We start from the raw sequence: 27,551 nt of genomic DNA on the forward strand, positions 1-27,551 counted from the left end.
CCTTGGGATGCCTTGCATGGCCAGGAAGCTCTCCTTGCTAGTTAAGCTTGTTCTCCAGTATGGTTCATTTGCTGTTTGTGCCCTAGGGAAGCATCCAGAGCAGTGGAAAGTAATTTTAAAAAGTCAAAATAGGAAAAGGAAAGCTGCTTAGCATGAATTGCATCCTAGCCGGCACGTTGCAGGCTGTGGAGTTTAGCTTCAGACCTCGTGGTGGGGTTGCATCAGCAGCAGCAGTCCCCACGTGCCCAGCGCCCCGGCCGCTCAGAGGGGATGTCTGCTGCGCCCACAGTACGGCAGTCACCCGCTCTGTCGTCCGGCTGGTACTTCGGTTCGGAGAGCATCCTAAACAGTCTGGGCAGGCTACCTTCAAAATATTCAAATGCAGTCTGAGCAAAGGCAGACGACAGCGGTGTGTGCGCTGGGGGCTCGCGAGCTAAACCCAGTTCTTTGGTGAGTGGCTTCTCCAACCAAGGTGGCCGACAGGGGAAAAAATGCCCTTTCCAGATCCAAAAAAAAAAAAAAAAACCCACCCCAAAATCAGGCAATGGCTGCTGAATAGAGCACTGAGCAGCTCATCAAATAGCAGTGGTTCTCAGCAATAAAATTTAGCTAATGAAGACGGCCCTAAAACCTGCTGGGTATTGGGACTGTGAATGCCCGTAGCCAGAAGAGCTTTCACTGAGTACCTCCAAGGCAAAGAGCTCAAGCGACAGTGTTGGTCTTTTCCAGTTTTCCCTGAAAGGAGATGCGCTGGCCTTAGCAGTCACTTCCAATCCGAGTCCCTGGTCATGAGCAGAGTAACTCATCCTGAGTTTTTTCTAGACAGCCACTTTGACTCTCTGCCTAAATTGGGATTTTCAGAAGTGAACAGCTCTGAATTGAGTTTCAGCAGGAGTGGTGGGGTAGGACCAGTGCTGAGCTCCAGTCTCACCCCGTGGAGTTGTCAGCTGAGTGTTTGCTGCGAGGGAAGAATTGAAAATGCAGTGATACAAAGAAGAGATTGTTAATCAGATCCCAGAAAACATTGTTAAAGCAGACAGGAATCTAGGTCTCTAGTACTATTGCCACCTTTTTTGGAAAGAGGGAGACGCGGTGCCTGTCGTCGGAGGGGATCGTGGTTCCTGCTGCAGCAGCTCAGGCGCAAGCTCAAGCTTCGCAGCACTTGCCTGCTCGTGCCGGTAGGCCCGGCAACTGGGAAGCCTCCGGGCTCGTCAATGGGACATTTAAAACTTGCTATTAAAAAAAAAATTCATTTCCTCTTAGCTATGTTAATCATATAAGAGGCAGCAAGTTTGCCCAGAGAGGTAGTGGAGTCTCCTTCCCTGGAGATATTCAAAACCCGTCTGGATGTGATCCTGGGAAATATGCTCTAGGTGACCCTGCTTGAGCAGGGAGGTTGGACTAGATGATCTCCAGAGGTCCCTTCCAACCTCAACCATTCTGTGATTCTGTGATTCTGTGAATGGGTGCAGCAGTGCCACAGAAGCATGGGACAGAGGAAGAGGCTTTTCTAGTGGCTTTCCAGACCGTTTTGCTCTTGCATATAAAGGGCTCTGCCTCACCAGCCCATTAGAGACCTGAAGTAAAGCGCATGTAAGTCTTTAGATGTCTGCCCAGCAACTTGAGGGCTGTGCTGTTTGACGTGGAGCTCGGCCACGTCCCACTGAATCGTCCCTCCTCTGAAACAGCCGCTTTCTTCCCTCCAGAAGAGCTTCCTCTCCGAGGACTGCAGCAGCGAGGGGCCACCCAGGCTCTACAAACGCTCAACGCCCGCCGCGCGTCAGCTCGCCCGCGCTGGGCAGCAGCTGCGGCCGGTCTCGCGGTCCCTGCAAGAAATGCTCTTCTGTCCCTGGAGCTTTGACTCACGCGGGGCGGAGGAATGTAGGTCACCTCGGCGGCACGTGACTCGGATGTCAGACAGGAAATACAGTTGCTCCCACACTGCAGAAAAGCTTACCACAGTTAGGAGCTTTCCACCTTCACTCAAACCACAAGAAGTCATATAAAAAGTCACGGGTCAAAGCCAGCACTGGCAGCTGCGTTTTTCATGCAGGCCAGATTTGCTCCAGCGCGCCTGTGCCCTCATTAATAAAGTCACTAGGATATAAAGAGCATTATTATGTATTCTGGGTCAGAGAGGCCACTGGGGGATAACATTGTGTTTTCCTGTTAACGAGCGAAGAAAACAGAAGACCGATAGGTGGGTGCCGAACTGCGAAAGGACTGAAGTGCAGAGATGGGTATCACAAAAAAGGTGTCTGGGGATTTCTGAAAGCTTTCTTTCCCATTGAAATCAGGACCACTCTTCCCGCGAACAAGTCACGCAGCGCTTTCTGTTCGGTTATAAAGCGCTGGAGTCCCTGCGAAGGAGGCACTGGAAACAGGGAAGGCGGAAGGGGCTAAAACTGCCAAGTGCTTTTTTAGCTGCATGGAGACCTGTGAGGCAGAACAACGATATGCTGGGAGGATCAGATGTGTTGAAAAAATGACAGGTGTGAGAGTAGTACGCTCATATTGCCTCAGTTGCGCATGGTAAATCTTGTTTAATTCTATTAAACAAGAGCAAAAATGATTCAGATTCCCAGCAGGGTAGGCCAGTGTTTATAGTTTTGTTTTATTTTTGCCTGAAAACTCTAGCACGCTGGCATGGGCAAGTCCTAGTAGTCAGGTCCCAGTACGAGGTGACTTCAGAGAAAGCGTTACACCGGCGCGTCCTGGTATTCGCTTCTGCCTCGGAGGACACAGAAGCTGAAGGTTTCTGTTGCAATCCTGGAAGTTAACGGAAACCTGCAGTGTTTTTAAAACGAAAGTCATGTTTCTCACACTATAGCATGAGCGTCAGGAGGAAAAACTCGCATGTCTAGAATTTCAGTAAAAATCACGAGCTGACAACGCCGCACACCTCCTAGGTGTACTTCTAAAGAGCTGAGTTGCAGTGTTTATGCTGTAACGTGCTCCCCGGGCACCGCAGCCCCAGGGGAACCAGCCAATGCACTCAGGGCTGCTGCAGCTCTGCGGCGCGTCGGGGCCCGTTTCTGCCTAAATATCCTTAGCTCAGCCTCCTGCCACGCAGCGCAGGTGAGACCTCAGTGTGATTGACTCCGGTGCTCCTTTGAATTCAGTAACAGAGCTGGAGTATCTTTCAAAATAGCTCCCTGCAAAGGCGACCCTTTTTTTTTATTGCATTGGGTTCACAGAAATTTTCTCTTGCAAGCTCTGCAAGCTCTTGCACTGCTCCTCTTGCAGACTGCAGGGTAGATCAGGGCTCAGCTGTAGCTGCGACCGCGGAGTCACCTAACACTGTCTGACCTTGCCCAAACTCATCGGGGAGCAGCACGTTAGGGAGAAGTGCCATCGATAGCGGAGACGTGGCCTCCCTGGTCTCCGAGCTTTTCTTGCAGCTCATGTGCAGCTCGTATGCCTAGTGGCTTTGGCATGCTGGGGATTAGTCAAAACACCTGTGTTTTGGGGCTCCGGGATGCTGGAAATCAGGGGTTATTTTTGCCATACATGCCCAGAATAAATCTGTGCAGTTTAAATGACACCCGTAATCATTTGCACAAACACTTGATTTTGGTAAGTGCTTTGAGAGTCCCTACCACATTTCTTTTCAAAAGGTGTTGAACTGGGTTGTTTCAGGGGAAAAGGGGATGTCTGCATCAATAAAACTGGGCAGCCGGGGTCCAGGAGCCCTGGACCTTGGCTCCGGGGTCCTCGTGGCGATTGCCTCAAGGAGCATCCTTGCTCTTCTGGGAGCACAAACTGATGATGGTCTTTTCCTTTCGTATCCTAGGGGAAAAAGAAAAGACGAACACGGGAAAAGCAGCAAGATTCCAATTCAGGTAAATGCTTTGGTACTAAGTCGAGTGCGTGTTCCTCCGTAGTTGTCGCTTGGTTTTTGCTCAGAGTGGATTATCCAAGGGAAAAGCAGCTGTCATGTTTTACCATGTTTTATTTTATTCTCCTGATCTTAACTACAGAAATACATATTTTTTTCTAAGGCACGGTAAATGAACATTTCTGTGATATCCTCGTAAGCACATGTTTGAATTAGAACATGGGTAGTTCATGAAAACTGAAAAGATTCGGTTTTGGCAAGTGTGTAATTTCATATAAGCTATCACTAAAGTTAATCCATTCAAAACATTCAGGGTAAATGCCCCCGTCAGCCCTATAGACACAGTTAGTTGAAGAAAACTCCTTTCAAATGCCTCAATATTGTGTGGGGGACTAAACACAGTGAAAGACATGAAGATTAGATATGGGACTGCCCAAAAAATCATTTTTCTTCTCAAAGTAACCTTGAGTTCAAGTCAAGTCATACTAGAAGACCATGCAGCGGCACGACAGGTTTCTTCACTCTGCAAAATTCTCTTTATTAGAAACCTTTTGGCAGATTTCAGATGTTCACACACCCATTTCCCCATGCATCATCCCAGGCTATTCCCACGCTGAGTTTTGAAGCATTTCTGCCATACCGGGAATAAATAGCCTCCGTTGCAGGGGACACTCGTGGCAGGGCACCGAGCGAGTCGCGCCTGGCAGCGCGCACGCCTGGCGGTACCTCGCCTGCTCCTTCCAGCGTGCCCGGCCTGTGAGTGTCTTGGGCTTACCGGCCTTCAAAGAGCTTTTCCCCCTCTTCAGCCTGCTGGTAAATTACTGCTTGTTACTTTTTGATGAAATTAAGTTAGCCAGACGATAGGCTATTGGCCATCTACCTCCAAGAACAGTCCCTGTGGAGGATGCCAGGTTAGACCTCTGATTTCGTAGCCTTTGAGACTGCTACGCTAGGCAGGGGTGCAAAGACCTTTCCGCACTGGAGCCCTCCTGGGAAGCCAGTGATGCACGGCTGGCGGCGTCTGGACAGTTCACCTGTTGGTTGTTACATGGGAATCCAGCTCTGGCTCGAATAACTTTATAGCTGGGGATTACATTTCCATACAACCAGAATCCTGCAACCTGCATTAATTCATAAAGTTCAGATTATGTCAATAATTTAATTAATCATTTCCAGAGGACCGCTTTGCATTGAGTTGTCCGTGCAACTCTGCAAATGTGTTCCAGTAATATCTTCAGTTGAGTTAACACTGCTGTTCTCATTCAATGCCTAGACTGATAAGAGAAACATAAGCTTTTGGGCTTATATTTATATATGTTGTATGTGTAGGATAAAAACAATAATCTCACCCATTCTGGACTGGAAAACGATTGCTAATGGTACAACGGGAAATACTGGTGGTATCTGAAGGAGGAGGTCTGAAGCTAGCACAGAAATACACTATTTGAATCCCATTTACAGCACTACAGGGGGAGAAAAACCCAGCATGTACCTAACAGAAAACAGGGCCTAATCAGTCCCATCTTTATGCAGCAACACTGCAACATTTTAGGAAAGGCCGCGGAGAATAGCTTTTGCATTAGAGCTGGAAGGGGAATTTGGGGAGGCAGCGTAGAATTGCCCAGGCTGAGATCTCCTTGGTGCTAACTCTGCTTTCAACCTGCTTCTGCAATATTTCCTCTTCTTCTTTTCAACGTGAAGCCTGAGCGCTCTGGCAGGCTGTTTAGCCCTGGCTGGAGAGGCAGGAGCAGGATTCACGCACAGGAGGTGGTCGGTGGCTGCTTGATTTGGCAGCTTTTCCAAAAGAAGGAGTTTGATGTGCCGCAAAGAGCGGCGACTTTCCTGATCGTTGCCCGCGCCGGGGTTGAATCGTGCCTGCCTGCGGGTTTGGGAAGGGAAGTGGCTGAGCTAGGGAAACACAAGGGAGCGAGAACAAAATCTGCCAAGTTTTCGGGCTGGAGGCCGTTTCCCAAACCTCCTTCTTCTCCAGCCTGCTAGATGTGATCTCTGATATTTGCCTAACGATCACTTTTTTACAGGACAGGTGGCGCCGGCATAGTTGTGTTGCAGCGAAACTGGATTGTAGCATGTTAGTTATGTGCTAAGTGGCTAAAATGACGTTGCATCTTTTCTTCCTCCTGCTGCTCCTCCTCTTTTGTGCCTCTGCCTTGCCCATTCTCCGCCACGCATGCTTCTGTGTTCAGATCCTGCCTCTCCTAAGAAATGCAGAGCTCGCTTTGGCCTCAACCAACAAACGGACTGGTGCGGCCCGTGCAGGTGTGTATCAGAAACTCTCCCCTCTGCTCCTCGGCGCCGGCTGGGGTTGCTCCCGTGGGTGCGGTTTCGTCTTTGTGCATGTTTCTCCAGCGGTCTGTGCTCCTAACACTCGGACAAGCTGGCGGCACCGTTCAGGGCTGCTCCTGGCAAACCGGGTTTGGGGTTTTCCCGGGGCTTCCTCACCTCCGGCTGCTGTTTCTCAGTCGCGCAGTTTATATGGCAAGGGAGCGGAAGCGGCATTCGTGGGCCGAGTTGCTAGGTCCAAACTGCACCCTGTGTTTGTTACCCTGGCAGGCAACATCATGTCATGTTTTTTACGTGTTCGTTGGGTTACCTACTTCCCTGGTGTTACAAGTTTCTCTTTTTTGGTGTTGAGTCATTTCTCATCCCTCCCCTGTTTTCAAGAAGCGTCCTGATGTGGGATCTTTATTCCCCTTTTAACAATTCCCTATCACAAAAATACCATTCTAGGGCCGGTAGTGAGTAGTTCATGTGTTTCTTTTTCTTATTTATACCTGGGACTAACCATGTATTTTGAGATCCACCGCTCGTTGGCTCAGCAAGCGGCCCTGAGCTTTTACTGCGCCCATTTTAGGGTGGGATAACCTCAAGCAACGAGACACTGTGTGAGCACTCTGCGCCTCGAGCTTCTAAGGAGTGAACTCATGGAGGCAATAGTAAATCTTAATGCCTGAACCAAATAAATATGACCTGGTTCAGAGCATCTTCAGATGGCTCTAGGTGGAGAAAGCTCGTGGCCCGCCGCTGGACCTAGCCACCCAAGCAAGGGGAGGCTGCAGCCCCAGCAGAGGTTTACGGCCCGTAGCACAGCGCACGCATTCGCACATTTTTATGCCAACATGTTAGAGTCTGTCTAGCAAAATCCGAAAGTTGCTGGCCTTACATAAAAGGGGAAAGTATTGCATAGTGTGCTTATCGCAGCTAAAGCTGGCTAAAGTTAGTCTCTCTGAATCCCAGAAACGTAGCCACGCAGAGTCCTGACGCTGCTTGGTCACTGAGCTTAGCGGCAGCCCAAGTGATATCCAGGCGGTGTGCAAATCACTTGGGGCTGATGCAGACTGTCCGAGCTACCCTCCGCAAACCTATTTTTTTAACTGATTATATCCTAAAGGAGCTTTGTCGCTGCCCTAGCCATGAGCTTAGTGTCACAGGGCAGGAACAAGGAGGTCGAACAAAGTTCTTGTCTTCTCTTCATGTACTTCTGGGTGCTGCAAAACAGCAAGCGCTTTATCTTTCTCTCTGGGCATTTTTTACTACGTAATTGTAGCTTAGAAGCAGCCCATGCTTGCATTTTGTACAATGGATGTCACTCAAGAACCATTTTTTCCTGCTTAGGAAACTGGACAGAACTCCCTTAATGCCTCATTACTACTTTCCCTTAAACGTCCAGAGAGGTTTTTGTGACCTCTGTCATTCATAGCAGCAATGCCATCCGGGACACGAAGACCAACGCTGAGCTGACGCCTCCGTACAGTAGCGCAGAGCACGACTGCAGGTCTTCGGGCAGCTCTTAACCGCTTCACCCTTACTTAATGCACCCCGTGCTAACATTTGCGTTGCTTCCCAGTTAACACAAGCTGCTGAACTGCTCTTACACCTCAGCATGCTTTCTCAATTCTCTTAACCTTTGCCTTTCAAATACCGTTTAGTAACAGCTCTTCGCAATTCCCAGTACTAAGGTACTACTGCCAACTCAAGGGCTTCTGCCATGTGTGTTCTGGTCATGACACCTGCTAAGAGAAACTTCCACCAGAGACTTTCCCTTCCGCACCAGGAGACGTTTAGCTGGTTGAAACAGCATGTTCCTGCTTTCGAGGTTTCACCTTCCTTTCCCTCCCCAGGGCAAACTGGCCCGGGTTGCTGTAGGTCCAGAAGGGACAGGCATATAGAGTTATCTATCTATCCTTTTAGCTGAACAATAGACATGTTAACTGTAGGCCATTAGAGGGTTCATTTAGTCAGTAATCTGTAACATCAGATCTGCTTTTTGTCTGTGTTTTTAAATCAAATCAGATCAGCGAATTGATGGATGCATGTGTATCATCTTATACATAGGTCATTGAACCGCTTCTTCCCGCAGCTACTTCTGAAATGCCTGTGGAAAATACAACTTCTCCCAGGGTTTGTCCACGCTGTAAGATTACAGCCAGTGTAAAATAACCTCAGTATTAAATATGCAGTTTAGCAGGGCTCTTGTTTCATATCACGTTAATTGGGTCGCCCTGGCTGACTACGACGCTGACGCTAGTAATACCGCATCTCTTGTTCACATCCAGTGCAAAGTCGTATTTAATACCGGACTAGTTAATGCATATTCTAACACGGTCTGATTTTTTATTGGTAAGATCAAAGAAAGGTAGGTGCCTGCATTAGCAAGCTCTCCGTTTGATCTGTTTTCCTCCCGTGAGACAGCTGAGGCAGGCAGCTGACCGGTAGGAAGGTGGTCTTTCTGGCTGTTTTAGCTGGATGGCTGTAAAGTCATCCGTGACACCTCCAGCAGAGGAATTGTTTCCCTCAGGGTTATTAAGGTGATACCTGGAGATCTCTATTGCTTAAATCTACAGTGAGATGCTGTAGAAGATTCAAAGCGGGTGACGTAAAAAAATCTGTCATATGACGAGAAGGAAGGCCAGAATACTCAATACGGAAGACGTTAAGACCACATACAAGATACTAACTGTAAATACCCAGGAAGAGTAAAAGTAAGCTCAATGTATAAGATAACACCTGGAACTCAGGTAAACGTAGGCTAAATAGTCCTGCTTTCAAGGATCCTGAATAGCGGATTTGTCAAGGGATGTGGTGAAATCATTCCCAAATCCAGTTATCGAGAGGTTGATGTAGGACTTATATTTTTTTGAAGCACCGAGAACATGCTGTATGAAAAAATGGGGAATGCGAGTGTGCTTCTTCAGTGAAGCGAGCAGTGAACTGCGTAAGGAAGCAGCCGCTGCATCTGCTCCAGGGGCGCTGGTGACTTTGAGACGTGCCCAGTCCCTGGGACTTCTTATTAGAAAAGCGGAGATGGTGGAGCATAGTCAGCATCATGGGGATACCTTGTCTATGCAGTCTTTACTGTGACTAAACCCCCCCCCCACCCCCAAGCTCTTATTTGTCATGCTCCATTTAAAGAAAGTATGGAAGTGAGGCTTTTGAAGCACAGATCTGGTTACAGGTTCATTCAGATGCTTCTTGTTCTTTCTACTACCTGTCTACATTGCATTTTGCACTTGTAGAAAGAGTTCTTTCCTAAGAAAAAGGGCTTGGAAAGAAGAGAAAATTCACAGCAATCTCTTCTTGCCCAGAAAAGCTGTGAGCTGAAGCAGGAGTAGTAGTACTGTCGTGATCATCTTTTTTTCTTAGCTTAGTCAACAGAGGAGCAGTTTAAAAGGTGATCTATCCTCCAAACACCAATGAGTTATAAAGAATCCACAAGCCACATAGAGCTTCTCAGGCTCACCACTAGGCTAACATCCAAAAAAAGGGATCTCACAGACTCAGACCATACCTTCTTCCAGCAAGTCCCATGCCGTGCTCTTCCCTTTCCCTGAAAAGGAATCTCTGCTCCTGCTCAACCCACAGCAGTTGAGCGCTTTCAAATCAACTGTGTCACTGAACTGTGATTAGAGGTCCTGCAGGAATGAACGTAGAGTATTTTGAGACTCAGAGATGTTGTCTAAGCTGAGACCAAAAGCTTTTGCTGCAGAAAAAGCGAGCAGGGATAGTCTGCACAAGTCTAGGAAAGCGGTACGAAGTGGCCCGCGCACAAAAGATATTCTTGCCTTGAGAGTGTGGGTTGCCTCGCTTTATTGTAGAAGGCAAGCCAAAAATGAACTAGCGAGAAGTGTTTGACCAGTGTACTGCATCCTGCAGCCTCTTCCCTAGGCGTTCCTCAGAGGGCACAGGAGACGTCCTGGCAAGGCAGCACGTGAGACCTTTTCCCCGAGAGGGGCTGTAGGGGAACACCCGTGTCTGACAGAGATCACATCCCTGGTGCAGCTCTGCGCTGTGCACCGCACGCGCACATGTGTGGTGGGCCACGGGCCTGGATGGGTTAGTCGCACCTAGTTCCGTACCAGGACGGGCACCCACATACCTGACCACGTGCAGGGGCTCGTTTTGGCCATGCGGCAGGCACACGTGTGCTCATGCATCAGAGGGGCCACGTTTTATGGTCTTGAAGCACCTCTGCAAGAGCCCCTTTGCCCCATTCAGCACCCCAGAAGCGGAGACGCTTGGATGGGTGGCGTTAGCGCTGGGGCAGTGAGAAATGACCTTTTCCGTATTTTGTGGTTCAAGGCCTTTTCATTTGAATTCAACTCACGTAACAGTGTGCTCTTTCAGCAGCCAAACCAGTGCATCGATCGCAAGCAGCAGGGGCGGCGTGGGGCATGGGAAGGGCCACTTTCTGCGAGAAAGAAGTGGCGCAGTATCCTAGTAAGGGTACTGCAAGGCCAAATATTTGTGCCCCCGGTTTCGGAAGCGTGCCCCACCAGCAGGGCCCCAGGCAGTGCCAGCCGCAGCAACAACCCGGGTCCGCGCTGGAGGAGCCGCAGGGTGGGAAAGGCCCCGGGGAAGCTGGTGCCACCAGTCCACGGAGCCCCGTGGCGCCAGCCCGCGTTCATGCCAGCTGTCAGCGCAGCCGCTCCTTCCGCATCCGAAACACAGCACCTAGATCGTAGGTGGGCGAAGCCCCTTCTGTGGAGTAAGCAGCATTTTGCTCCTTCTGCAGAGTGACACAGTGGAGGAGGTTGCAGATCAGTGGCTTTAACACTTGGCCCTCGCCTCCAAGGCTCTGTATTGACGTTTGGGTACTTTCTCGAACTGTGAATAATTCTGGCTCCTCTGGGCACAGGCTCACAGGAAAATTAATCTGAATTCTCTCGATCACTGTGTTAGTTAATTTGCATTAAATCATTCAGGTAAAATAAACTAAGCCAAAGACAGGCTACTTCGAGGCCGGTTAGAGCGCCGGCCCCGGCGGTTTAGCAGGGCCGGCTAATCCTCTCGAGGTTCGCGCTTGGTGATGTCCAACCAGCCCCACGCATGGCTGCAGTGCCGCGGGGCAGCGCGGGGCAGCGCCACGGCCCGTTTTCCCAGGCCGGCGGGAGCCTCCGGGCTGACGAGGCCAGTAAAGGTGAGCAGGGAGCAGAGAGCACAACCGAGTCACGGGCCAGGGAGAAGGACAGGAGCGGCTGGGGGTTGCAGTAAATAGGGGTGGTTTCAATGCTGCGCCCTGAGCACGGCTTTCTGCTGCGCGCCCCATGTTCGCGCTGAATATTGTAATGTCTTGTGTTTTATATATGACTGTAAATTCACCCTTTGTTTACAGATAACTCTCTTCACTGTTCTTAGGAGGAAAAAGAAGTGCATTCGGTACTTACAAGGAGAAGGACGCTGTGCCAGCCCAGTTTCTTCCGATGGAAGTGCTATAGACTCCCCTCCCTCTCCCCTGGATGCACTCCAATGCCGATCCTCCGCTTTTCCTTCCGACAAGCTTGCCACCCCCGCCGATCCCGCGCACCGAGAACAAACCGACCCTCTCCCCGGCTCTGTTCACATCAAAACCGCTACCTGCTCCTCCAGACTGACCACTAGGTGCTCTTCTCCGGCCCGCGCGTCGGCCACGGCCTCAGCGGGGACGTAGCCCCGCTCTCCCCCCGCGCTGGCTGAGCCACTGGGCACTCGGCTTTCCCACCAGAACGGACCAGAGGCCCCTTCCACGTCACCCGCTTCACTGTAAAACCGGCATTTGCAAAGTTAGGCAACATCATGATTTAAGGATGCTGGGAAATTTGTTTGGTTTGGGGGCGGGGGGAGGGTTAAAGAGAGAAAGCTGATTTAAAAAAAAGTAAAAATAAGTACTTGCCAAAACTGAAAGCGCTGATGAGTAAACAAGCCTTTTGTCCCTGCCCTGTGCTGCTTTTTTGTTTGGTTGGTTGGTTGGTTTGGTTTTGTTTTGTTTTTTGCTGCATCACCTACAGACATGGCCGAAAGCAAAGACAGTCCCCAGCTTGCTGCAGTAGATGGTAGGTGCTATAAATCTAGCCCTTGGCTTCCATTTCGTGCATTTGAGCTGCTTTAAATTGTAGTCGGTCACAGATCTCTTGTAGCTGTTATACCATGAAGCCGGCAAAGCTGGAATAGGAGGTTTTTTTTTTTTTTTTAAGCCCTTATGCCAGAAAACTAAATGTAGCAATGCTGGATTTCTGATCTGACTGGATGACAGAAAGACAAAATACTTAAAACAAATGAGGTGAATTTTTTAAATTTCCTGTTTGAGAACAGGAACATATTGTTTACAGGTAACAGGTCTCTGTGCAGACATACCAAACTCCTTTAGCGTACAGCACGGCAGAGGAAAACTGAGAGCACTAAGCAGGCAGCAGAAGCAGCTTGGACCAGCCGCTTGCAGGTCTAACTCTTCCTCGCTCACTGCATCAGCCAGGTGCAGGGCTCCCCCTGCGGTTAGGGATTCTCCACTGCAGATCTGGATAGCCAGAATTCTTCTAAAACAGCCTCTGCAAAGACTCAAAAAAATCCATTTGCTACTGAGGCCTCAACCTAACTCTCTGCAACCACGTATGCAGCAGCACGCCCGAGGAGCGCTCAGGGCAAGCGTGCACGGACCTGCGTGACGCCTGACCGGTTTACTCGAGACAGGCTACCATGCTCCATCTCAAAAAGCATTTGTACTTCGCAGAGCTGGGGTGGAGGACAGACTGCAGTACGAGGTTTACCATGATTCTCAGTTCTCCCCTTCCTTAGGGGTAGTTTGGAAGCAGAACAGCACACTACCCTGCTCTTCACTTCAAGCATCAATCTGTACTTCTCCTGAGCACGATTAAAACAGCTTTGATCATTTGGTGTGTAGTTTAAAAAAAAAAAAAAAAGAAAGAAATTTAGCTTTTTCTGAAAGAGCCTCCCTCCACCCTGTTTTGAGGCCAAATGTTCACATATTCTCTCCAGCTTGAAAACATTTACCAATTTCTGGTATTTTATTTATATTTTGAGCTTGATAAACAAAAAACACTGTGGACAGATTCTGATCTCCATAAACCGATGTAAAACCTAAATTAATCTAAAAGTATTGGATTTGTTCCAGATGTACCCCCTTGTCACGGAGGTCACACTCTAGTCCTCTGCATATTTTCTCCTGCTTAAAAAAAACACATTCTAGACTGCCCAACAGAAAAATAACACCCAGAAGCCAATGGGGGTCTATTTTTTTCTACTTTACAGAATAGGATTTAGAGTACTGAATACGAATAATGTAGTAATATTATTGTAGAACTGCAAGAAATTTAAGATGACCTTTATAGTGTACAAAATATTTTTATATTTTTTTCCTAACGCAAAAACACAAACCCTAATTTTTTACATTGGGCTAAACACAAATTTTTAAACAAGTTTATGCATCAAAGAATGATTTTTTTTTTTTTAAAAAAGACAAACCCTGATTAGTTTGTAGAGTAGCTTTGGGTTTACTCCCTTTATTTAGGTACTTTTGCTTACAGTAGCATAGATTTAATTCTAGTTTTAGCTTAGAAGATCTAAACCTATCGCTTTATTCCTCTCCTGTGTAAGCGTAACTTCAGAAGCACTGAATGAAAGCTACGTGCACAAATCCGAAAGAGTCAATTTAACCCTTAGAGCAGTAGCATTATCTGAACAAACTGCTAACTGTACACTTCAAGTCATACACTTATTGCACTCAGAGGGTTAATTATGTAGCACTAGATCACTATGCAGTCCACTAGTATTTAAGTATTTTAGCAAGTTTAGACAACAGCATCGTCTAGTGCTGATCAGAGGAATACAGACTTCCCAGATCTGACAGGCTCTTTCTATGACTTGATCAAAAAAAAAAACCAAAAAACACTTTGCTTTAAAAAAAAAAGTCTCAGCTCATAATTTTTTCTTTGAGACCCTCTGAGGTAAGGTGCTATGTAAGGTCAACTACTGTAAAAACCACAGATTACAAAGCAGCAGTGTCCATTCGTGGTCTAGCATAACTCAAAAACTCTGTTTAAAACTGGAATAACTTAATACCTTCATGGTAATTTGTGGTTGCATGAAACAAGTACAACTTAGCAGCAAAGCAAAGGTGGGTATAAAAGACAAAGCAGATGCGTCTAAATAACATGACAGGTAGTTTGGGGGAAAGTCCTGCACCGTATAAACTGCGCACCTTGACCAAGGACCAAGTAGTACTAGCATAATGAAACAGCTGTCATTCATCCAGTTATTTCAAGGCTCTTCCCAGCCCCTCCGCAGCGTTCAGGAGGCCTGCCGCGGCTCAGGGCACGCGGACCTGGAAAAGGCCCATCTGTATTACAGCCTTCTCACATCATCTTTAGTCCATCCAATTGTTGCAAGACTTCACTGGTAAAAATCTACTTCCCCCCCAATCTCCAGGAGCCTTTCTTTGTGCCTTTGCACTTCCACAGAGTTGGGGCAGCTGCACCCATCCGCTGACGGATGCTGCTCCGAAATGGGGCTCATACTGACATGGCACTGTTCTGACCTTACGCTCTGCTTTATACGTACAGGTTTATAGCCAGATTTCATCCTGTGCTTTCAGCTACCGCAGTATAAACTCAGAAGCCCACCTGGCATATTATAGATTCACCAGTATAAACTGGACATGCTAAGAAAATTTAATCTTTTTTTTCCTCCAAAACATGCAAGAAAGACCCATTTCCAAGACAAGATAATGAGCAAGACCAACTTTGTTACATGCCTTTGGTTAATAACCAATGCCAAAACAGAGAAAGTTACTCTTATTAATACCAAAAAGTGTCTTTAGAAATGCTATATGAAGTGTTACTGTTTTGTGTTAATACTTTTTTTTTTTAAATAGAAGGAAAACTCTGCCCTTAAGTTTTTATTGCAACGAGATTTTTTTTTTTTTTTAGTTCTTTTACAGCATTTTCAACTCTTTAGAGTTACACATTTGAATTCCTGAAACCAGTTTGAATGTAGAAGTCATGGAAATACCACTTCATTAAACCAAGTAAAGCCACTGTATGTATGTAGCAGGGATAAATGTTTTGCAGCTGTACTTTCATTTGTCCAGTGACTATCCATCATTTGTTGTAATTTTTTTACTTCATTGAGTTTGTATTTTTTGGCTTTTATATTCAAAATATGTTTATAGCTTTATAAATAAAGTAATTGCCAGACTGGCTATTAAAAATAGACCACTGGAAGTTATAATCCTATAATACTGTCAAATAATTATTTCATAGAATTGCAGAAGATTCCTGCATTTTTTTCAGTTTTATATGTATAAATAATTTTTAGAATAATTGCATATAGCCTCCAATAGGCAAGACTGAAAGAGTAAACCAAGACTAAGGAAAATCACTTCCATGTACAGTCACCACTCCTGACAGCCTGCCCCTCCATCCCCCAATTTAATCTGTTTTGCCAAGAAGAGCTATCCTTAATCATGCCATGGGTTGAAAAAAGTTAAGGCAGCACCACACAAGTTAAACAGCAACATAAAACTTAACAACACGGAAGCCCTCTTCAGGAATTTCCAAGTACACAGCTAGCATCTACTGCAGAAGCAAACCACTACCAAGTTTAGCTAGAAGAGGAGGATAACACATGCAGCCGCTGCACTGTACCTCCAAGCTATCCCCATTGCACCTTTGTGAAGGGGTTTGTTCTCCTACAGCCTAGCACCAATACTGCTAGAATGGAGGAACTAATTGAAGGCCCAGCTTATCCAGGATCTTCAGAGATAGAAGATTTTTCTTCTTCTTTTCAAACCCACATACATTTCATGCAGCTACAGGATCTGAATCTGGTACTGTCTCAGACAGTCTGCTGGGGAATTTTGATTAGAGAAAATATGTTGCATGCAGTCATAATTACCAGGACAACTTAAGAATATTAAAATTTGTCACAGCTACGTAATCCTTTGACCGTTCAAATCCTTTCTTTGGTTTACTAAGCGCAAAGAGCAGCCATTTCTTTTCCATAAAACTATGCTATACTACCACAGTTAACATCAGTTTAGCTTGAAGTACTAACATCATCAGGCAGTTGGCATGATTCTGGCACTTAAGCAGAACCACCAGCTCCGCCATTAAGGCGGGCTATTACAACCAGCCATTTTTTAGTCGAGCTGTTCTAATAATCAACAAGTCTTAAGAGTTGCAAAGCCATACATGTGTTTGATTTGCATACAGCAAGCAAATTAGAAGCAAGGTAATGAGAGAAGCATTCACATGTGTCTTTGTCCTCCTACAGCATAGCACTTATGTGAGGCAGCAGATGCTAACAGAAACAGAGATACTCATTCAATGATTAGCACAAAGGAATTATACGCAGGCTTCTATCATTGAGCACAATTACAACATATTCTTCTGTGTTTTTAGGATATGCTGTGCTCTTTCTAACATTAACTTTACATGCAGATGGATGAACGCATTTCTCACCTACCCACAAGAAAGAATTCAGGGTACGTTGAATATTAACTACAACCCATATAACTACAGAAAGAGAGCAGTCAAAAGTTTTTCTCTAGTGGTATTTCTAAAGTGAGTTGTAGTATTTTTCACATAAGAGACTTCATCATATATCCACATCTGTAACACTGGAGTACTTTAGGTCCATCGACAATACCATCAGCAGCACAAACGCAAGCCCAGCAGCCTCATGAATAAGCAGGTATGACAGGCAGCTGCATCCAACGCATGGCTGAGTGCTGCTTTAGAAGAGTTATGAATGCTTTCACTAATGGCTACAATCAAAACAAGCCAATTGCCTAAAAGCTGGAAAGCCAGCAAAAAGATACGTCCATCTGGATCGCTTGTTACTTAGCTGCAGACTTAGTTGGAGAAGTTGCCCACTGTGGCCAAGCAGTGGCTTGCGTGACAGTTATTTAATAATTGAAATAAAATGGATGGATGTAAAGACTTTTAACTGCTGCCTCAGTCCTATTATATGTACAATCAGTAACAAATGACAGTAAGGCTGACTAGTTTCAAATAACTAGAACCATTTGCAAACAAAAGTTTAAAAACCCTTTATTAATTCCAAAGTGAAACACTGATATTTAAAGTGAGATAAGTATGTTTATTAAGGTTCATTCTACTCTAAGGTTTATACAGAGAACGGAATGCAATACAAGCTAAGAGCACACCTCAAGAGATCTACCACACAACCACCCCCTACTCCCTATAAGGGAACTGTAAAAAAAAAACCAAAACCAAAAACAAAAACCAAAAAAAGAAATAAAATAATCAGAAAACCAGTTACTATTTAACTAGTTGCAAGTGGCTTTGTCCAAAGAAGTCAAGCTTGATACTGCATTAGCTTTGTATGCAATAATTAAGTCTCTACAAGCTAAAGTATCACATACAGAGGCAAATCATTTCCTGTGAACACATGAAACCATGTTTTAAAGAGCTACATCACAAGGTTTGTTTAAAATTGCCTAAAAACAGCCACTAATGGCATGCACAGGTCAATAATATTAACTTTGGTAATGTCAGTCATATTTTTGGTCAAGCCTGGATTCCACTATTAACATTACAGATTGTAAAGAACAAGCCTGTCCTGCACATAAAGCAATGCACTTTTCATCAGCTACAAGCTAGAGGCAGGTCTTCAAGACATGGTTGAAGTATTCCAATTGAACTGTCAGGAGCTTGCTCAGTTCTAGATCCTATTTTTTGCTAGTCTATCAGGCAAGACTACTAGGACAAGAAAGTGGTCAAAGACTTCTTCCCCCCCTCCCTGCCCCCCTCTTTTTTTTTTTTTTTTGTAAAGGCAGAATAAGAACTATCTTGAGAGTTATATAGCTTTAAGTAATACTATTTTTCTTACATAATGTTTTTGGAAGAAAGTCAGCAATTTTTCTATTTTGACTAGTTCCCCGAGACACTTTCTAGTTTTGCTTTGCCTTTTTTATCTTTTAAACCATCAATACCCTGTGAATAAAAATGTTTTGTTCTGTTTGAGGAAAAAAATTGCAGGTGGTTCTATTTACAATGGTAGGGTCTCAATGCTTAACATTGTAACTAGACTTGAACAGTTAAAAAGTGTAATGAAAATGACAACCTTAAGTGCTACTTTCCATACAGAATCCACACTTAATTCAGTTTTATTCATTGCAGAGTAAAGTAAAAAGACATCCAATTACACTAGTAAAAACTCAGAGGATTTAAATTTGTACTCAGAAAAACACTACACATGCAAAGGGAACAAGATCCTGCTAACACAACTTCATTTGCTGCTGCATTTGTCTAATATTAACAATTATGAACAGAGCAGTGCAACTAGTATTTGGAACAATCCTTACAGTGTTCGAGTGTCAGGCACAATACTTCACTTCTCTTCACACCACTGGTTCTCTTTACGTACCTGAAATGTATTACATTTCAACTGTTAATAAGCTGCAGTAAACTTCAAAAAAAAAAAGTTAGCTGTAAATTCCCATAAGCATTCGGGATTACTTATTGCAAGAAGGCACTAACTTAGAAGCAGGTTCTATTTTTCATTCAGGGTTTATAATTAAAAACCAGCCATCAAAGCAGACTTCCAAACTGACCTGTTTATCAATCAAAAAATCTGTGTCTCATGGCTAGATTTGATTACAACTTAATTGTTACCCTGAGTAAAGCAAATTGACCAGCTTAAAAATGAAATTGTTCATTTCATGACATTTCAATGAGACAAACTAAAGCACGCAATCCACTGCCTTTTCAAAGGAGGCATCTTGTTCTGACCTTTCCCAGCTTCATCGTTTCGAATTTGTTTTGTTGTTCATGTTCTGGGATCGATCAGTTCGTGACTTAAAAAAAGAGAATCTGAGCACCTCATCTTTGTAGCCACATGCAAGAGTATCCTTAGCATTGTTACTAGGGCTCCAAAAACAGCAGCCTAAGGCTGCCATGAACAATCCTACATTCCTTCTTGTAAGGCACACACCTGAGCTAAGAAATCAGTATGCCTGTTTTGACTTTCCTCAGGCAATGGGCTGCAAGAACAGTCGACACAAAGATCTTCCACTAGTAAGAATTGAGTTACAAGAGTTAAAACATTAGTCTACTTATATTATTATTAGCACATTGGTTGCATCACACATTAAGTTATTGTGAAGCACCACACATTAATTCAGCATGAAAATTAAGACCCTTGTTCTATACGGAAAGCATGATACATGTTTCACTACTGAAGGCTGGAAGTATATCTTCACTAGGCAAACCAGCTAAATTTTAATTAAAACATACGATCAAGTACCTGTGCTTCTTCTTCTTCAGTGAAGTCATTCTTAATATTGAATGTCTTGCGAATTTCTTCTGGAGTCTTCCCCTTGATCATGTTTGCAACTGTCTTGCATGTCACATCAAGCAAACCTTTGATGTCCAAGTAATTCGCAGCCTGTTAAAAAGGAGTTTCCAAATGTAAAGCCATCATATCAGTGTTGCATATGTTACCAGAAGTTATGCTTACACTGAAACTGCAGAATGCTGCAAACTGAACAGACTATCTCCACTTCGATAAACTTCTTACTAGAACTTTGAAATAAATGTACCTAGAGCTTCTTGCCAGACAGAAATGAGAGTTATTTGTATCATGAAAGACCCCCTTTCAGAAAGGGCTTTCAGAATCCTGCAAACAGCTGAGATCTCAAGTGCTGCTAATTAGTTAAGTAACATGGGGTCACAGTACTACAGAAGGCACACGTTTTAAAATCAAAGCTAGGTTTTTAAATTTATATTCAGATCTCCATTAAAGGACTCAGTAAAAGAAGTAGCTCTCAAGTCTTAGCTGAGCACAAGAGGAGGAGAGGAAGAAAAGACAACAGCTGTAGGGTCCCAGGTTCAGAAAAGTATGAGAACTGGTAGGTTAGCAAGCGTTGACTTAACGCTGAGCATTACGTCAATAGGCTTCAACACCTTCAACAATTTCACTCTGACCTGTCAAACAGAAGTTGTCAAAATTACTTGCCCCCCTACATCCTCTAAAGAAGAAACTGTTAAAAAAAAAATAGAATAAAAGGGCATTAACCCCTACAGTGCAGAAGTAGAGGGCAGATATAGTCTTCATGCTTCTTGAACACACTTACCAGGATAAGTTCAAAAAGCGTTCCTTGGTCTACTTTCAGAAATTCTTGATCCCATACTGGGATGTCATCTGTTCTTTTTTCTTTGTTCTCATCATCCTCAGGAGGAGGCGGATCATCTTTGTGATGGGTGCACCACTGAATCACCTAATTGTGATTTTGATATTTAACATTAAGGTTTCATCCAAGAGATTCTACCATTAGCACCCAAACATAACTGCAGTTTTAGAACAGCACCTTTTTCTCTAGATTAATATTACAGAAGTGATGTACTAGCATGCTCCATTGTCTATATATTTTTGGTCTTAGGACTGAGTCAAGCCCCAACACTGGGGCGCAACAGCCTTGAAGAATCTCATTTGAGACAGCAGCTATTTAATTAAATACTTAGGACCTTAAAGGTAGCTGCAGGTGTTAAAGGTCCTGCGCTAGCAAACATAGGACTGTACAAGCAAAGCCTAAACCTTATTTTGAAGGGTTTAAACTGTTTGCAGAACAAGAAACAAGTAATTCTCGTTAAGCAGAACACTACATATGGGAAGAGGATAGAGTGGTACTAGTCAATAACGGGACATGTTCACCCCAGCACAAAGGTCACCTGACAAAATTCTGTCTGTTTCCAAGTTACTTAAATTATTTATTTTTACACTGCCTCATCCCTCCTGATAATTACAAGGAGAAGGGATTAGCTCCAAGTAAAATCCTGTTCCATTCTGCCAACTCAAGCCATGACTTCAGAAGTTGAGTTATGTGCATCTTTACTAAGAAAGAATTCCTAGCCCTGTACTTACCGCCATCCACTTCAGCATTTACCTTGGCTCAAAGCTTTCTACTATAGAGCAACAAGCATCTCAGAAGAGCAATATACTTGTTTTGCTTTTCTCATTTGACCAAGCAACAATCATGGTCTATTATTAATTTAGCAACCAAGCACATGCCATCTCTCAAGCACTATAACTGCAGCACAGGCATGGCACCTGCACAGTATACTTCATGTCAGTGACTTTCACCACTGCCTGCCTCTTAATCAAAATCAGTGCTTTAATACCAAGAAATACTCCTACGCCTTAATAGAAATGTCCAGTACCACTTCAATACATTAGAAAGCCTGCCTGGCCTCCAGCTGCTGCTCCGGAAGGCCACCCCAAAGGTCTTCTGCCATAATCAGCCAGCTTTGCTTTGATTCTCAGATACTCTAGATGCCTGTGCACCTCAAACTGGTTGAGCTTGTAGCCAACACAGGAAAAACACTTTTCAATACAATAGTGCATAATATCTAACTTTAACATTAATTCCACATTTCATTACTGCCAAAGCTACCACTTTCAGCATCTTACCTTTTTTAAAATAGCGGCATTAACATTTGGAAGAGGGACCGGGTCATCATCGCCTTCATCATCCATTCCCAAATCTGAAAACAGGAAGACGACTAAGCAACTGACAGGCTAGGCCATTTACGTTCTCCAAGCTGGGCTGCTTCACTAATGCTTCACTACAGCGAGCGACTATATTGCGACTGAATGGATTAGTAGCAAAGGATCTCTAACTGGTGAGGTCAAAATCCTTAAGAAAGCCTACATGAGTGTAGTGTCATGCTGTAGCCTAGTATGTGTAATGCAGCCAAGTTTAGACTAAGTAGCTAATAAAGCTACCCGATTAAATAAAATGCTGTTTTTAACAGCAACATTAAATAAAATGTTGATACTTTGAGTACCAACAATCTGTTAAACAGTCAGTTACTTGTTAAAGTAGAACTTACTAGTTTTGTGTTGTGGGAATGGAATATGTTGAAAAAATAGAAGGCAAGTATTCACATATTTTTACTACTTTCAGGATTTCAAGCCACAAGTTAAAACCAAGTGTTCCAGTTGAGAGCTCTCATTCAATTTATTAAATAAGAACTTGGAGCCACTGTGGTAAGTATAATGTTTTGTCCTCTACAGAAGCAGCAAGTACTGCAGCCATAAAGATGCCAATTATCTGGCCTCTAAAGCACCTGTATTGAGTCTTACCAGGCACATAAGTTTGCATGCTAAGGCAGCAAAACAAATCCTTCAATGAAAAAAGCACTTAGAAAGCACAGTTCTGATAACATCTGCTTTAAAAGCCTGTCAGTATGCTCAAGACAATTGGATAAGCTTTGTCAGTTTGCCCACTTGACACGATTGAGAAGTCCAAGTCAAAATTTGAACAGAGAAAAACAAATTTAAAAACTAAGATTTAGATTCAAAACAAAAAATAAATAGCACATTAGCTATTTTTGAGTAGAAATTAATCTTTTTTTTTTTTTAAAACAGAAACGTTAGTCATTGGATAGCATCCTAACTGTCCAGGATTAGCATCCTGTATCAGTTATGAAATTGAGCAACTACACAACAGATCTTCACTCATTATGTGCATAGATGAGCCAGTCTTACATCACCAGGGAACTTAATTCTTAAGAATAACTGTCACATGATCATGACCAATCACATTTGTGCCTAACAATTAAAAGGGCATTGACCTGCCTAAATACAGAAGTACACTATATTATCACTAGGGCAATATTAATTAGCATTACTTTTTGCTTGGAATAACTAATTTCAAAGACTCAGAGACTAAAATACTGACATTAAAGGGTACTGCATACATCACCGATTACTGGAAACCTCAAATGCATACTTTGAGTGAAGTGGCTGATACCAGTGTAAGAAGATACCCCGTGGTCTGTCCACAACTGTTGGCGTGGGGAAATAATTCAAGCAACGCCTCAAGTTTAGTCAACTATATGCTTGACAATTCCCCACTCCCTCCAAAAGAGCAATTTCATCTTTTATCAGAAAATGGATACTTTATTGGTGATGTCATAATGCTTGACATAAACCCACCTTTCAACTCTGCCCCTTTCGGCTATTGCATCTAACATAAAAAAATATTGTTTATTTGTTAACAGATGATGCATAACCAGCTGTACCACAAAGTACATATGATCTGCACTAGTACATTGGTTCTTTCTCAGATCAGGGAAAGGACAGTTGAGACACAGGTCACACTGCTCTTTTGGTGCCTAGCTTACAACATTTTACCATGTGCAACCTCCCTTTCATGGACAGCTCTGTGCCACAAACACTGCCAGTGCCACATCATCTCCAAGAGAAAACTAAAAGGAGCTATACCCTGTACTGTATTCCCACTGATTGCTATGCTTCCTGTTCATGTTACCTATATTCTACTGCTTATGTTCAATAGCATCCTATTAATCAAGGTCTTAAGTGCTGGTACAGAAAGAAAATATCAGATGGATGGAGTACTTTAACCTTACTTTTATTATCATTCTAATGCATCAGGTCTCCCAACCAGCCTCAAAAAGATTTACACTCACATACATCCACAGGAAGATTTTTTTTGTGTGTGTAAATTAATGCACGAACACACACAAAAACTGAAAAAACAGTAAACAATGAGGATTTGCACTAGACAGATTAGACACAGTTTATTCTGCATCCCAGCCATCTGGCTGATTTCCCCTCCCCCACAAGTTCTTTTGTCTCAAATTTATGTCAGTGAGGGATCAGCACTAAGTATTTACCCCAGATAATTTGACTGCTCCTGTAAGTTCTCAATACCGGTTTCACTTTAGTTCTTTATTTATTGCGTTAGTTTATAACCCCTCCCATTCCATTTTGAAAAATGATACTTCAACAATAAAATGGGTTTGTAATTTTAAACAAGTGTTAACATATACCACATGCTCCGTTTGCTTAACTTTCACAAAAACTGAAGCAGGCTGTAGGCAAAGTAAAACATAAATCCCCACTGCTAACCACCCTATAATTGCACTCATCAAGGCAAATGAACTTTAAGCTTTCCACGAGATAACATATTCACTCAAAACACAGTTTAAGCTACAACATCAATTGTCCCAGCTGTTTTGACATGAGATAGTAAGCATTTCATAAGCCTCAGAATCCAATTCAGCACAATACTACTTTGTCTCCTTTGGCCTGAGGGGCCTCCCAAATACACTGCTACCTCAACGTGAGCTAGTGATCCTCATGGCTTCACACTCTTACCTTCCAGCATAGTCTTTATAGTTACAGACTGTTTTGCAATTTCAACATCAACTTCAAAAATTTCTCCATCTGAACTCTGCAGTTTAATTGAAGGCATCTACAAGAGAAGGACAGTTATTTTCACACAATATTCTGCAGACACATTACCATGCAAAGATTAGCTGCCTTAAAGCTGTAAGTTACCTTTAATATTTATACTGCTTCTTACTTACAGCAAGCAGTCCACTGTCACTCACGCATGCTCAGACTATTCACTGTTTGGATCAACAGGGCTAAATTCACTAAACCTGATGTTTAAGAAATTAATAGAAAGAAGTCTAACATTAATTCAAACAAGCCTCTCTCAAATTTAAAAGCACGAGAGAGCCATAAAATGGATTAGCATCAATAACGCTTATACTTTTGCGGTCCAACACTAGAGCTATCTTTCTCTTGAATTAACGTGGCACAAACACTTCCAAAACACCACTTGTTTTCACATCCAAACAATTGGTACTCATCATAACTAACTGAAGTCAGATCCAAAAGCAGTTTTCAATTTCTAGCTCTTGGAACTAAGTCACAGAATACTCAATGTTGGAAAGAACCTCTGGAGATGGGCTAGACTCCCCACACCTCCGCTCAAAGCGGGGTCAACTGACCAGTTACTCAGGATTGAACAATTCTCCCTCAGAAAAAAGCTTGGCTTTCTGAGGAGATTAAAAACAAAGCAAACATACACACAATATACCACCATAAGGAAGGCTTTCAGCACCTTACACTACTCTTTCAAAGTAGGAAGTTGCATCAGCACCTTGTTAGCATTAAGAACTATTAAGACGAGTAAGTATTTTAACAAAGTTTTTTGGAACAAACAGTGATACAAACTACTATACAAACAGCAGCAGACTTTAAAGATTATGCCATCAATAAACCAATAGTCAAGTTTTCCTAAAATGCATCTTTCCAGATACTCAACAACTCAAAAACAGAACTAAGGGACTTGATACAATAGTTACTAGGTTACAACTTCTGCCTGAAGCTACACATAGAAGTCTAATTGGGGATCACTGCACTTCAATCAACTGACATGAAGGACCCAGATAAACACAACTGCCTGGTTGCAAAAAGTTTTATAAATCAGATCTTGACAGGCTACTGGGATGAGTGTTATAATGCATTCCTTTACCATTCAAAACACTTCTTAGCAGCAGACCATTACAATGATTTAGTTTTCTCACAAGCTATTTGCTTTAAAAAAAAAACCACCTCTAAAGCATACATTTATAGGTGCAGCCTGCAACTAATTTTTAAAGAAAAATTCTAGGGACAAAGAATTATCATTTTCACACATTCTCCCTCTGCCCGGCTGAACATCTACACATGCTAGCTCCTTAAAGTGGTAACCTGAACTACTGAAACCGAAGGAAGCCGCACTACTTTCAGCTAACTCATGTTATCCCTTTTTAAGGGCCTTCTGTAGCTCCTCAGTACTGCTGAGCTGGGCAGTACTGCAACAAACCAAGGCCAATGGAGGCCAGCCAACATACGTTATTAAGCAGCTCACACCAGCTTGAAGTCCTCACTGCTTTAATTTCCATTTGGCAGAGCCACTAGCTAGTTAATGTTTATACAGTAATGTAACCTTATATGACAGTGCTACTTCTAATTAAGATGATGTGTGTTTTGGAGGGACACAGTCATGGCTGTTCCTTTTATATATACACATATATATTTATGTATATAATATACACACATATAAAATTAGGATTAAAACATGGTCGTGAGTTTCTGGCTTGAAGGATGCTCTGAAAAAGACATACAACTGCACATTTCAGATTTAACATCTGTTCTTGCAGCGACAGGCTAAGAGCACTCAAGAACAAATCTAGTTTGATATACGAGCTTTCTTAGGCTCGTGGTATCTAGGATTACATAATGCTGCACAACTGAGCCAGTAAGAGAGTGATGCTATCTCAGGAAATTTCACCCCCATGAGAATATTCGCATTAAGACTCTCGTTAGGGACCTGAATCAGGTAGAATGAAGCTAGCCTACTGCTTTTTTAACCCGTAACAGGTAAGGCCTTTATCTAAATTTTATTATTTCTTACCACAGAGCAGAGTCTACTGGAAGAAAATAGTCCTTTTTAACGAACTGCAATACAACTCTGGAAACAGATAGGCCACAGATAACAACACAATAGGGTGACTAAGCAGACCAGTCCCAAAAGCTGTATCTGACAGCATCAAAACACGCCGGGAGCCGGTCAAGAGACAAACCCCAATTACAGCGGCAACCGGCAGGCATAAGCCCGAAACGCAGAGCCCAGCCCTCTACAACAGCGCGACTGGGCAACTGCACGCCTCGCGAAGCTGTTCAGGATGCGTGCCCGGTCCCCCCCAACCCCTCCGTGCCGCTAGGTGAAACGCCGCGGCTATTTCCTAAAGCCACGTCCGAGACCCTCGGCTCGCGTTTCAGCTGCGCCAGAGACACCTCCGCGCGCCACGAAGGGGGGCTCGGGGCCGCCCGAGGAGCCCCAGGTGTGTGGGGGGGGGGGGAGGAGGAGAACAGGGGCACCTGCGCGGCCGGGGAGGGGCAAGGCCCGGCGGCGCCGCTCCCCCGCGCTTCCCTGAGGGCCCCGCAGCCCCGGGCCGGGGGGAGGGGGGGAAAGCTCACGCCGCCGCCGCCGCCGCCCAGGCCCTCAGCGGCCCCTGGGAGCACCGCGGCCGCTCTCCACCGGGCGGCCCGCACCGGGCCGGGCCCAGGCGGCTCCCATCAGCGGGCAGAGCCCCTCCCCGCGCCCGCAGGCCTCACCGTGAGGCGGCGGTGGCGGCGTCCGGCTCCGCGCTGAGCGAGACCTGGCGGCGGCGGCGGCGCTCCCGACCCGACTGCGGCGGCGCTTTTATGTGGCGGCGGGGGAGGGGTGCGGGAGGGAGGGGGCGAAGGACCCGCCTCCCGCTGCCTCGCAACCGCCGGGCTGCCCGCACCGGCCGCCTGAACAAAACCTCCCCGCTTTTGCTCCCGCACCGCGCAAAGAGGGGCTGCAAACAGAAGCGGGCCCGCGCCGCTTCCTTCGGGAGTGGGGAGGGCCCAACCGGAGCGGAAAGGAAGCGAGGAGGAGAGGGCGCGGGCCGGCGGGTCTTTCAGGCAGGCGGGCGGCCGCGCCAGGAGCCTCACAATAGGCCGCGGGGGCCTCGCGCGGGCCCAACGGCCGCAGCGCCCCTCCCCCCCGGCGGGGCCGCCCCCGCGTCCCTGAGGCGCCGCCGCGCCCCGGCCCGGCCCCGGGGCAGAGGGG

At 44.8% G+C, this 27,551-nt stretch overlaps 2 protein-coding genes across 6 annotated transcripts in view; one reads left to right on the forward strand and one right to left on the reverse strand.

Annotated features, from left to right (window-relative positions):
* The window catches only part of TCF7 (transcription factor 7), a 70,813-nt gene extending 58,764 nt beyond the window's left edge, over positions 1–12,049 (forward strand). For 2 of the 4 annotated variants that reach the window (XM_068959771.1, XM_068959773.1), the window contains 2 exons: positions 3,794–3,842; positions 11,492–12,049. In XM_068959771.1, coding sequence (XP_068815872.1) covers positions 3,794–3,842; positions 11,492–11,571 — 129 coding nt within the window. In that variant the 3' untranslated portion in view covers positions 11,572–12,049. Of the gene's footprint in view, positions 1–3,793; positions 3,843–11,468 lie in introns of all 4 variants that reach the window. The other 2 variants (XM_068959772.1, XM_068959770.1) reach the window with 2 other exon arrangements.
* Positions 12,050–17,162: 5,113 nt separating this feature from the next.
* Positions 17,163–27,334, reverse strand: SKP1 (S-phase kinase associated protein 1). 2 transcript variants are annotated; one of them, XM_068959774.1, is made up of 7 exons: positions 27,071–27,334; positions 26,367–26,423; positions 24,275–24,371; positions 21,560–21,633; positions 20,226–20,369; positions 19,397–19,537; positions 17,163–18,517 (listed from the first exon to the last, which is right to left on the reverse strand). In XM_068959774.1, exons 3-7 carry the CDS (start codon positions 24,369–24,371, stop codon positions 18,482–18,484), a joined length of 492 nt encoding a protein of 163 aa, XP_068815875.1. In that variant the 5' UTR covers positions 26,367–26,423; positions 27,071–27,334; the 3' UTR covers positions 17,163–18,481. The 2 variants fall into 2 exon arrangements, with proteins under 2 accessions (XP_068815875.1, XP_068815876.1); XM_068959775.1 differs by lacking the exon at positions 26,367–26,423 and having other exon boundaries at positions 27,071–27,236.
* Positions 27,335–27,551: the final 217 nt, after the last annotated feature.

This window comes from Struthio camelus, chromosome 13 (assembly GCF_040807025.1).
Source record: "Struthio camelus isolate bStrCam1 chromosome 13, bStrCam1.hap1, whole genome shotgun sequence".
Classification (NCBI taxonomy): Eukaryota; Metazoa; Chordata; class Aves; order Struthioniformes; family Struthionidae; genus Struthio; species Struthio camelus.

Excerpts from the sequence above, each read along its gene's own strand:
- SKP1 (XM_068959774.1), bottom strand. The coding sequence starts at position 24,371 with ATGCCTTCAATTAAACTGCAGAGTTCAGATGGAGAAATTTTTGAAGTT. Across the intron at positions 19,538-20,225 it reads CGCTTTTTGAACTTATCCTG|GCTGCGAATTACTTGGACAT; the intron begins GTAAGTGTGTTC and ends CCTTTTTAACAG. Across the intron at positions 18,518-19,396 it reads CTGAAGAAGAAGAAGCACAG|GTACGTAAAGAGAACCAGTG; the intron begins GTACTTGATCGT and ends AATACATTTCAG.